Source organism: Hydra vulgaris, chromosome 11, assembly GCF_038396675.1.
Source record: "Hydra vulgaris chromosome 11, alternate assembly HydraT2T_AEP".
Lineage (NCBI taxonomy): Eukaryota > Metazoa > Cnidaria > Hydrozoa > Anthoathecata > Hydridae > Hydra > Hydra vulgaris.
In genome coordinates this window covers 21,509,617-21,522,002 of record NC_088930.1, presented here as the reverse complement: position 1 = coordinate 21,522,002, position 12,386 = coordinate 21,509,617, and the positions used below count along the sequence as shown (strand labels likewise).

Genomic DNA, 12,386 nt, shown 5'->3' with positions numbered 1-12,386 from the left:
GTGCTGGATTAAGCAATTGTGATTAACCTTTTAAATATTAAAGTTGATTAAAAATAATTGCTGTAATTGGTTTGGATTTGGGTAGGCAATTGCGATCAAAAAAAATATTCCAAAATTTGCAATTTTTGTTCATAAAGTCCGGCAGCCGTAGCCGAACATTTCTTAGGAGCCGAGCTGTAAAAAAAACTTTTGTCTCTACAAACATGGTTTACAGATTTTTTTTTTGGTTTGAATTCAATGTTTTCAATCATTTTCTTTTCTTTTGACGTTCTTGATCTTTAATGATAGATTTGTAACCATCAAAAACAATGCACAGATGATTACCATACTTTTTAATAATATATTTACGATGTTTGAATATGCAGCTAGAAGATTTTAAAAAACTCGATGCAGAAAAGCTCCTCTATCAAGATTGTAGGGTATGTCGATATTCTTTGTTAAGATTTTATTCTTAACAAAGACTATCGACAAAGAATAAAGATATGTTGGGTTTCCTCATTAAACGTCTTAGTTATAATGGAAAAAATACTTAATTTAAATTTTCTTTGTTAATCTGTTATTAGCGCTAGCACAAAATACTAACACATAACAATTGACACGTTACTTAAAACTTTGAAAATTGTTCATAAAATAAATAAATCGTATAATAACGCGCTTAATGAACAAATCCAATGACAGCTTATAAAGTAAGATTCGCTAAGAAAAACAATTTAAAAAAAACGGAGAGACGGAGGAGGTGGGTGGGAGTGGAAAAAAAGAAAAGAAAAGGGGGATAAAATTTTAATTAGTCTGGAGTAGTTGGGAAAAAAAGACCTTGACCCACCCCTTTCTACGGCCATGTTGTATACTTACACCAGTAAGTATAATATAAGTAAAAATATTAATAATAATAATTAAAAATGTATATTCAAAAAAATAATAATTGGAATGAAAAAATCGATACCAAAAAACAAGATATTAAAAACAATAAAATTTAATATCGTTTATAACGCTTATAATACATAACACTGCCAGATTATTCCAACGTGGTATTATTTGTTATTGTCAGTGGCGGTTAGCTATTATGAGTCTGCAAAAATTTTATGATGGTAGTAAAGGGTTGAAGAATAAAAGAAACTATTTCATAACTATGGCTTTGAAACTTTAATGGCTTTAATTTGCAAAATGACGTTCCGATTTACAATCATTTTAAGCAAATTGGTTTAAAAACTTAAAATTAAAGGTTTAAAATATAATAAATTGAAAGCGTAGTAGATCAAGTAAACTATTTAAAAATATGGCATCAATTTTCTTACCAAAAACTAAAGATAACCATTGAAAAAGAATATAATTTAAGTTTGAGTATGATATCGAAATGATGTTATAAGATTACGCTGCTTGCTTTGCAAGTAATATATCTCGTATTAAAAACATTAAAAAATTTTCTATTTCGTGGATTCGTCCTGGAACTCCGTCAAATAAAAAAAAAACAGCGTAAGAAGCTATTGCAACAGTAAACAACATAAGGAAGCACATCTCATCGATTATCGGAGGTACGGAAGGTTTTGAAGAATATATAAATAAAAACACTAATATTAAAAAAGAGCTACGAGAAATGGGTGAAAAAGACTCACTTAAAAAGAAATTCAATGCAGTTTATTACTTGGCTAGAAAATTGCTAGAGATTCTTTCAGAGAGGATTTTATAAAGTCGAGATATTATTCAATTTTAAGTGATGGCAGTTGTGAAATTGTTACACTCGAACAGGAATTAGTTTATGTTGTATTTCTTTGAGGGCAGTCCATGCGTTAAACTTTTGTCGGTTGAAAGCCCTGACAATGGTAACGCCTGTGGTTTACAAATCTGTCTAGAACAAGCATTTACAAGAGTTGGAATAAATGACATGGCTAAAAAACTCTTAGGGTTAAACGTAGACGGAGCTTGCGTAAATCTTGGTGTTCATTCAAGTTAAGAAGCATTACTAAAAAAAATCTCCATGGCTTCAAGTAATACATTGTTTTAACCATCGTCTCGAGCTTGCATTAAAAGATGCTTTTGAAAAATGTACTGCATTTGCAAATTGTGAAAACTTCTAACTAAAGTTATATTGTCTTTATAAACAATCGCGAAAACGTTTACGAGAATTGAAACTTTTATCAGAAGCTTGGCAAAAATCCGTTCCTAAACCAGCAAAATACGGATACGTTGGCTGGAAGTGGAATGCAATGAAAATAGCTTTAGATAATTATATATATGTGCATATATTTCTCATATAAAGTCTCTTAGACAAACAGATTCTCAGCTGTCGAAAAAAGCCGAGCTAAAGGGATTTTCGAAAGTTAGGAAAAATTCATCTCTTGTAATACATTTATCTGTTTATCTAAATGTTCTTGTACCGTTGAGATGCTTGAGTGTTGGTTTCCAGCAAGATTTACATGATCCTGTAAAAGCTGTCCGCAGGGTGCAGCAATTTAATTGGACAATGGAAAAAATTGAAGATCTCTTAAAAATCGTTAGGCAATATTTCATCAGAGCATACTATTTTAACAAACTACAAAAAATTAATTGAAAGTATAGTCAAAAAAGATGGCAATTTTATTTACCAAAACATTCTTTTAGAAAATTTTAATTAAACTAATGCATCGGTGCAACACATTTATCCTGATATAATGAATAGTTTAACAACTAGTATGGATTTACGTTTTAAAGATATTAAGGTATCTCCTTTATTCTTTAATTTAATTTTTCTTTTGGACACTTCTTTTTGGACACTTCTTTTTGGCCAATGAATCCTGTGATTACATTTGGTGATAAAGATGATAATGGTGATAATTTGGTGATAAAGGTGATAATGGGGGGTGTAAAACTGATGAAATTTTTATTGAGTGGATTGTTTTGAAAAGTTATATATTTCCAATGCTAAAAAATTTGTTAGGTAAATACTATTTCAAAACGTGGAAAAAAATATTTACATTAGATATAATTATTGTTGAATGCAGAAATGTGTTAGACGTATTTGAGTTGCTTTTACTTTGTCCATTTACAAACGCTTAAGTAGAACGTTTGTTTTTCCGCATTAACAGAGTGAAATCGGATTGTTGAAACAAATTATCACGTGATCGTCTTGAATCACTTTAACGAATAGGCAAATAAGGATGTAGCATCAAGAAATTCGACCCAACCCCTGCTTTGAATGCATGGTATTAAGATAAAATAAAAAGACTATCTGCTGCTCCTCATCGCTATCCGGAAAAACGAAAAAAATCTGCCAATGCAAATTGCATCGACCTTTCTCTATTTAACAATAACAGATTTAAAAAGAGAAAAGTGAAAGTGATAACTCCGATGTATAAACTTATTTTGCTATATTTTTAAAAATAAAATTTGTAATGATTTATTATTAGTTTATTATTAAATTATGTTTTATATTTAAAACTGTCATCGAAATGCACTTTAAAGTCGTAAAAATATATAAGTCATTGAAAATAAAATACATGCGCGCATGGCATGGCAAAGTAGTAATTTTTTATATTTGGAGAATTTTAAACCACAACTTTTTTTTTAATCTCATATCTTTTTTATTCATAATAAATAACATAAATAAATAATAATATAAATAATTGTTAAATAATCTTTAATAAAAAAACAAACAAGAAAAACGTTGTTACTTATAATTACAAACTATTTTATAATATATATATATATATATATATATATATATATATATATATATATATATATATATATATATATATATATATATATATATATATATATATATATATATATATATATATATATATATTTATCTTCACACAATATTTTTATAATTTACATATTTTAGTTTATAAACATAATTATAAACATAACTAAAAAATAATCAAAATAAATCCCAAAATTTAATTGAATCTAGAAAAATTACAAAATTTCAGAAACGTTAACATGCATGCACTTCTAAAATCAGCAACTTGTAAAACTGTTACAAATGGTCCCAAAAAAATGCGCAAATATGGTTTTCAAGAAAAACAAAACTTGAAGACCAGAAACTTTTAAGGAATTTTCAATTCGCGATCAGTTAATTCGCCTCTTGTTAAGGCCCACAACATTTGCCTTTCTCAATCACTAACACAAATAGCCAACTTACCAACTCGCTTTCCAGACATCCGAATCTTTTACTTTCTCTACTCGACTTATGTCTTGTTTCTGATTCCTAGTCAGTGCTTAGATTCTCCACATTTACCTGAGGCGCTTCTAATCACGGTTTTATCTCTCTAAAACAATTATTTCATTCTTCTTCTTCATCATCGGAATCCCCTATCATCGTACCTCTTACAACTACTCTCGAATCCCTAATAACGTTTATTATTTTTTGGAAAATTTTCCTACCCACCTCAAGCTTATTTAGACACCCCCCCCCCCGCCTGTTTGTTAATTTTTACTTGTTATCAAAAAAAAAAAAAAAAAAAAAAACCCTGTGAAAATCAGCCTTAAAAATTAGAAAATAGTTATTTCAGTCACTGATAAAATAAAAATTTTCAGTGCAAACAGGCTTTTAAAAAATCACCGACCAAGTAAATTTCGATTTATCGATAATGAACTTTTAATTTATTTCTCACCAAAGTATAAAACTTATCAACATATTAAACCCTATTGAAATTATTATAAAACAGCTGTTAGAAAATGCACATTTGACCGAAAGCCACAATAGATTTAAATAGTTTTACGCGTGTTTCGTAAAAAATATTAGTTTGGATTTATAAACTAAAATTTTTTATAAAAAATACTAATATTGTAACCTAAAAAAACTTTTTTACTAATATTGTAACATAGAAAAACTTCCTTTGCGATGGCCCTCGGGAAGAAATCTTTCGTCTTCCTGCTGACAAATGTGCTTCATATGTAACTTCTTGGATTCATGCTGACATGGAGTAACTTGCTAAGAACTTTTCATCGATCTCATCTCTTGATTCCACTAATCACATCATACCTGATAAAGCCGACAAACTGGTTGATCCATTGCTTGTTGTTCGTATCATTCCAGCTTCTGTATCTAAAGTGATTTCCTGCTTAGACTCTTCTACAGCTTGTGGCCCGTACAACATATCTGTTAAAGTCTTGCAGAAGTGTTCTCCGGAGCTGCCCTCTATACTTTCAAAATTCTTTAACAAGTGCTTATCAGAGTCTTGCTTTTCAGCCTGCTGGAAAGCAGCACTTGTTATCCCTATTTTTAAAAATTCTGGAGAGCGATCTGACTCGTCTAACTACAATCCTATTAGTCTTCTTACTATCATAAGCAAGGTTTTTGAACCTTTAATAAGCAAGCATTCAATTCTCATCTTGAATCTAATAACTTACTTTTTGATCATCAATATGGATTTAAGCCTTCTCATTCTACTACTGATTTGTTAACGGTAATAACCGATAGATTTTATCGTGCATTAGATAGATGTGAAGAGGTTAAGGTTATCCCTCTCGACATTTCTAAAACTTTTGATAAAGTTTGGTATGCTGGTCTTCTCTATAAGCTTTTTTCTTAAAATGTATCTGGTAACATCTTTAAGATTATTGAATCTTTCCTTATCAATTGTAGTATTAAAGTTTCCCTCGATGGAAAGCACTCTTCTTTATATCCTGTAACTTCAGGGGTTCCTCAAGGTTCTATCCTTGGCCCTATACTTTTTTTCAATTTACATTAACAATCTCCCAGAAATTCTCAGATCTAAGGTGGCATTGTTCGTTAATGATACTATCAATTATTCTTGTCTTGATAAGAAGCCAACACTCTCTGATTGCTTGGAGGGGGCATTTGAGCTCGAAAAAGACTCACTTCTGCTACAGCATGGGGCTCTCAGTGGCTGGTAAACTTTAACTCAGATAGAACTCAATTTTTTTCAGCCAATCATTGTCGTAATAATGTAGATCTTCCTATACTTATAAACAGTAATCTACTTGATGAGTTATCTACCCTTCGTCTTTTAGTATTAACTCTTACTTCCCATCTTTCTTGGAAACCATATATCAAATCAATTGCAAGTTTAGCATCTGCTAAAGTTGCATCTCTTTACCGTGCTTGCCACTTTTTTACTCCGGATTCTATTCTTTATCTATATAAATCTCAAATCCGAGCTTGCATGGAATACTGTTGCCATATCTGGAGCAGATCTTTGAATGACGCCCTTTCTCTTTTAGACAAGCTGCAAAAACACGTTGTAAACATAGTTGGACCTGCTCTGGCAGACAACCTTCGACCATTGTCACATCATCGTAATATTGCTTCTCTTTCTCTTTTCTATAAATACTACAATGGGCGCTACTCTAAAGAGCTAGCGCCTTTTGTGCCATTTACTAAAATTCATTTTCGTTTTTACTCGTCATTAAGTCTCATCCTTTTACTGATTGTTCCTAAGTGCTCCAAAAATGCTAATTCGTCTTGTTATTTTCATCGAACATCAGTCGTTTGGAATTCGCTTCCTTCATCTTGTTTTCCTGATTCATACAATTTGCAATCTTTCAAGTCGTCTGTTAATCGTTACCTTGCTTTATAAACTTCATCTTTTCTCTTTCAGTAACTTCCATATCGTTCTTTCACCCTCTTGCAGTTATAAAATTGAGACATTGTTTCTTTTCATTATTGTTGGAAGTTTTAGGAACTTCCACCTATGACATATTACATCAAGTTTTATATTTGCATGTGTACAAATATGATATAATATATTATTTTGCAGATCACATAAAGTTATATAAACAAATTGTGTATAATTTACGTTTCTACAATAATAAGACAATATTTTATATTTATTCAAATTAAAAATATTGTCTTTCAACAAGTAGCAGTGTGCTTGCAAATGTTTGGAGCAATCAACGTCAGTATAATGTGATTTGTCACAACAAGTGTCGTCAATTCAACTGTAGAAGACATAATAAATTTGTTGGTTTCTCTACAGTATTTTTGATATGTGGGCAGTTATTTTAATATTACGTAATGCGCTAGAAGCCATTATTATATCGGGCAAAAAACTTTCAGCGATCATTATCAAGTAAAAAGAGATTAGCATTTTTAAAGTCTAAATCAAGGTTGGAATTGAAGATGATTAGTTCAGAGATGCTAAATTTGGTGGCCTACACCCAATATAAATCTGTGTTGGTCAATATAAATTTGTTTTGGTCAAAGAGAATTGTATTAGCTGAAAAACTAAAACGGCTGTTTTTATAGCCACAAATTTTAAAAACATATATTTTTAAAAACATATTTGCATTTAGGACTTTAAACAGAAACATTGTAATACATTATAATAATTTATATAAAAAATTTACCTCTTGTTAAAAAACATTTTAACAAAAAAGGTAAAATTAAGTTATTTTAATTAATTTATCTTATTTAAGCATATGGCATAGATCTTGGAAAATGTGTAACAATTGGTTGCCATATGAAGAAGTATTAGCCATATATTTAGCATCTTTAAAAACTGACATCAAAAGGGAACAACAGAATTTTAATTGGTACTTGTACCATCAAATGTAAGACTTTTGATACAAAGCTATGTCAAAACCAAATTCAAAATGATTTCAATAAAGCATATTAAATTAATTGTTTTAACTTAATTTAATTAAAAATTAGCAAAGAGTATTTTCTAATGAGCTTGCAAAACAACTAATATAAAAGCTAATTCTCTGTATAATGATAAAACATAACTAAAAACATAAAATATTATGGAATAAACTAGGATCGTAATTTATAATATCCTTTGTGACAATGAACTGGTAGCATGAAGACACAACATTGGTTGAAGTATATGCATGTATCTAATAAAAATAAAGAGGTAAAGCGTATGTAAAACAAGTTTTTTTACTTATATATTTATATATTTTATGATTTCATAAAAAAGTTCAGAGAATTTTCTGTATAAAATAGTTGCAGAATCAGTTGTAAAATAATTTTTTTTTTAAAAGGGAAACCATGTCTTGTAAAAATATTTTATTGTATTTATAACTTTGCTTGCTGGTGATAGATCTTCTAGATAGTATTTGAGATTAATTGGTTCGGTCAGTATTACCTGTAGCAGGGATGCGGAGTCCCAAAAAGGACTCCGGATTTGAAAGTCACAAAAAGATTACTTTATCCTAGTTTTTGGTATCCAGGAGCTCTAAAAATATAAATAAGTTTATGGACTACTAACAGGAAAAAAATTAAGACTTTTAGGTTAGAGGAACAATCGTTTTTTGAGCCCAGAGTCCTTAGGTATAATGGCGGCAAGGACTCCGGGCTTAAAAACAATAAGTTTCAAGTCATTAAATCTCATGAATTTTTTTATTATAGCAGATAATAAGTCAACAAGCATGTTTAGAGCTTCTGGACACTAAAGACTTGGAAAAAGTAGAGATATAAAGCCGGAGTCCTTTTGGGACTCCGCATCCCTGACCAGTAGTGCTTCCTAGCTGATGCGATAAATTACTTTCTTTGCTGGGTTTATTTATAGCAGGATAAAGGTCAAACTTTGTTTATTTTGGCAAATTATTAAATCTTGGTAGTAGATTCACTGGAATTCTTATTTTTAAAAGTTTCTTTTATGTCTTTTGCAAAAAATACAAAAATTGATGACACAGCATTTATTTTTAAACAGGGTATATGATGATGATTAACATATGCATGGGATGTGTCTGGGATACTGTAATTGTAATCTGATTATAAAAAATGGTCAATACATATACAAGTGTGTTTGAATATAGGTAAACATTTATATTTCAAAGCAACAATTCATCTTTTATATTATTGAGAGTTCTTTAGAGAAAATTTATTGAAGGATTTGTCTTTTTTTACATATCTACTAGAATATCTAAATACAGCACAATATTTAAACATTTTTATGGTGAAACTATCAAAGGAAATAGCTAATTTAAATAAAAGCTTCAGCAAAGTAAAGCAAATGATGTCAGGAATTTACTGCTTATATTATGTGATACTTAATGTTTCTGATCAATATAATAATGGTCGATTAAAATAGTAAAAAAAATCGGCTTCACTTGCAGTTTATAAAAAAACCCGGAGTTAGACATCTAGTTATTTATTATACATCATTGGTTCAGAGAAATCTTTATATGTTAAGGGCTGGAAAACCTGCTCAAGGTTCGTGAGAAAATAAGATCCAGGTATAAAAAGAGATTTCCTAATAAACTTACATACTCATGTCTGAATCTTAGCATATTTTAATTAAACATAAACTATATATATATATATATATATATATATATATATATATATATATATATATATATATATATATATATATATATATATATATATATATATATATATATATATATATATATATATATATATATATATATATATATATATATATATGTATATATATATATATATATATATATATATATATTATATATATATATATATATATATATATATATATATATATATATATATATATATATATATACACACACATACATATATACATATATATATGTATATATATATATGTATATGTATATATACATATATATATACACATAAGAAGACTTTTCTTTATTTGATAGCAACTGACTCCCATTTTTATTTTTTAAGAAACATTTTTCTTATATATATTTAACTATAGAAATAAACTCAATAGAAATAAATATTTTTCATCTAACACTTCAGTAGTAAAATTTTAAACCAAAAATAAAATAAAATATAAAAATAAATATTTTAAAAAGTAGTTATAACATCAAATTGTGCAACAACTACAAATCTGATTAACTTACATTTGATAATACTTTGAAATGCATTGCTCAATCAAAGATCAATTTAAAAACACGAGGTAAATATATAAATATATCATTTATTTAGGGGATTTTTATTTTTTGTGCACTTTTATACTATTTATTTTTGTAATATTGAACAATAAATGTTGGCAAGTGCCCTGCAAATGTTCAAAATTAATCTAGAATATAATTAAAGTCTTCAAAGAACTTCGACTAAAGTTACTTTGTAAATAATCATTGTAAGTTAAAAAAGTGTATTTAAACTATAAACTATGAACTGATTGAGAAATGAACTTTTTTTATAATTAGATTACATTTTTAAGCTAATGTTCACAGTAAGCTAATGCACACTGTTATACATTAGATAAATTATATGACCATTATAAGTTATAAAAAAACATATTTAGTTTATTTCTAGTTTATGATGAAATCGATTCTTATCATAAATCCCATTTTACTTCTAATCATCTTTTGGAAAAGCTAAAAACTTTACAAAATAAAAACTAGATTCAGCTTTTTTTAAATGTTTGATTAAATGAAGTAACTAACTTAATTTATGAATAACTTATTCAATCATAACAAAGTTGGCAAATTAATTAACAGTGTAACAATAGGGTGGTCCATTAAAATAACATTTAAAATTAGAATAACAGATTGCCTAAATGTTGTGCAACATTTTTATCCACTAATTGTTATTGTTTCTTAGAGGGGTTCACACAATTTAACTAATATTCATTAAAAAATAACTATATAAAATTTGATTAATTTACGACTATTTGAACGAACCCCACAAAAGATTTGTTGAAATATCTATAAATACACAATTAATCATGTTACTGAAATGTTATTGTTTGTTGAAAATTTATTTCAATTGATTTCTTTGAGTAATATGCTCTTTTAAAGCTTTTTTGATGCTTTTCTATAACTTGAGAAATTTGTTTACTCTCTACTGGATCAAAACATGTCTTTAAAGTCTCCTATAGACTCGATACCTCACTCTGCAATATCATTGACGCAAGAAAGATTGCTAATCTTTTTGTAGCGTTGAATCTCAAATTTGTTCCAATGCTCTGAATGAATGTTTAGCCATTCTTGGGGTCTGTTTAATTTTAGCAGATGAAAAAGCAACCATGATTTTTTGCCAATGAAAGACAATAAAAAAGGTTTTTTCTTCATCATTAATAAAAATCGTAAACTTCAGTTTGTAAGGAGTGTATACATAAGGACTTGGTAAATTTATAAGTTTCTGACCCATCATAGTCTTTTCTGCAAACTCACATTTATGAGTCATTTAACAGGCTCTACCAGCTCTTCAGATAAGTATCCCAGGTGTCGCTCAATGGACTTGATGGTTTTGTCTGCACTTTCAAGGTAAATTGATTTGAATTTCTTCATTAAATAAAAGAAATGCAAGTTGTTAACTGGAACAGCAGTAGTAATAGTAGCTTGCAGAAAATATTTTCCGTAAAAAAGAAAAATGTACTTGGCCATCCTCTCAACCTTTTTTTCTTCTTCATCAATTCTAAAGTATGAGAGAGTAGGAATATTTTTGTATAATAAATGGCTTTTGACATCCATCTTGCATGATGATCAGAACCGGCATATCGAATGGGGAAACCTCTTTTAAAATGTCAACCAAAAAAAAAAAAGCTTCACCAGTTCTTGATAGTCCTTATGAGGAAAAGTTTTTCTCTTCAAGCTTTCCATTGCCTATTTCTTTACTTCAAGTGTTAAAATAAAAAACTACATTGATCATCAGGCTAGTCCCACACTCTTGTTATTAAATACTTTTTAAGTTCTTTATATTCTTGTTAAGGTTATGAAACTCTTAAATAAACATTTCAAACAGCTGAAATCTTGTTGATTTGTTTGGACCACAAATAGCATTGGATGTTGCTTTTACAAAGAGCTCTAGTGTAAACATTCAAGTCAGAGTAGAGAACAACAAAATTGCTTCTCAATTAGAATTGCATTATACACTCCACTGTTTGCATCTGTTGTATTCTAAACAAGTTCAATAACAGATGCTTTTAATTGCAACTTAAAGGTTCATCACCCTTTCTTGTTGCTGATAGGTTTTTGTAGGTTCATCACTCACTTGACGCTATACCTTTTTTCCAGTAGCTTGCTTAAAAGTTTTTCCATCTCAATAAATTTTCAAAAATTCAGATGGAATTCAAGTTCCTTCAATTGATTTAGCTTCTTCAACTCTGTAAGTTGATCTTGCTCTATAAACTGATGTTTTAGAAAGTGTAATATCATTTAAAGCTGCTCCACCAACTGTCTTTCTTAAAATAACAACAAGTCTTTCTTAAAATAAGTAGCTGTTGTCTTTCACTTATACCAGATCCAACGGGGATTGTACATGTTTTTTTTAACAGTTCTCTTTTTGAAATTATTAGCGTTAACAAAGATTTGCATTGATGGCTTTTTTTGTTATTCACTAAAAAGTTTTTACCTCCTTCACCATTTTCTGTAACATCTAAAGAAATTTGTCTTTCATTATCATTATCATCAGTAATGGTTGTGTAAAATTCAAGGTTTTTGAGTTGCTGTTTCTTAATATGAAACAATTCCTTTTTTTGTCTTTTGTGATACTGTAGTTTAATGTAACATGGTTGCTCTTTTTCAGCTAGGATTTTATC

General features: G+C 28.8%; 1 protein-coding gene across 8 annotated transcripts in view; it reads right to left on the bottom strand.

The window, feature by feature from the left end:
• LOC100206502 (cyclin-dependent kinase 6) overlaps positions 1 to 12,386 on the bottom strand; it is a 45,891-nt gene that overhangs the window by 1,549 nt on the left and 31,956 nt on the right. The window contains exon 9 of one of the 8 annotated variants that reach the window (XM_065810448.1): positions 7,632 to 7,782. The exons of the other annotated variants lie outside the window; for them this stretch is intronic. Coding sequence (XP_065666520.1) covers positions 7,672 to 7,782 — 111 coding nt within the window. The 3' untranslated portion in view covers positions 7,632 to 7,671. Of the gene's footprint in view, positions 1 to 7,631; positions 7,783 to 12,386 lie in introns of those variants that run through there. 8 annotated transcript variants of the gene reach the window in all.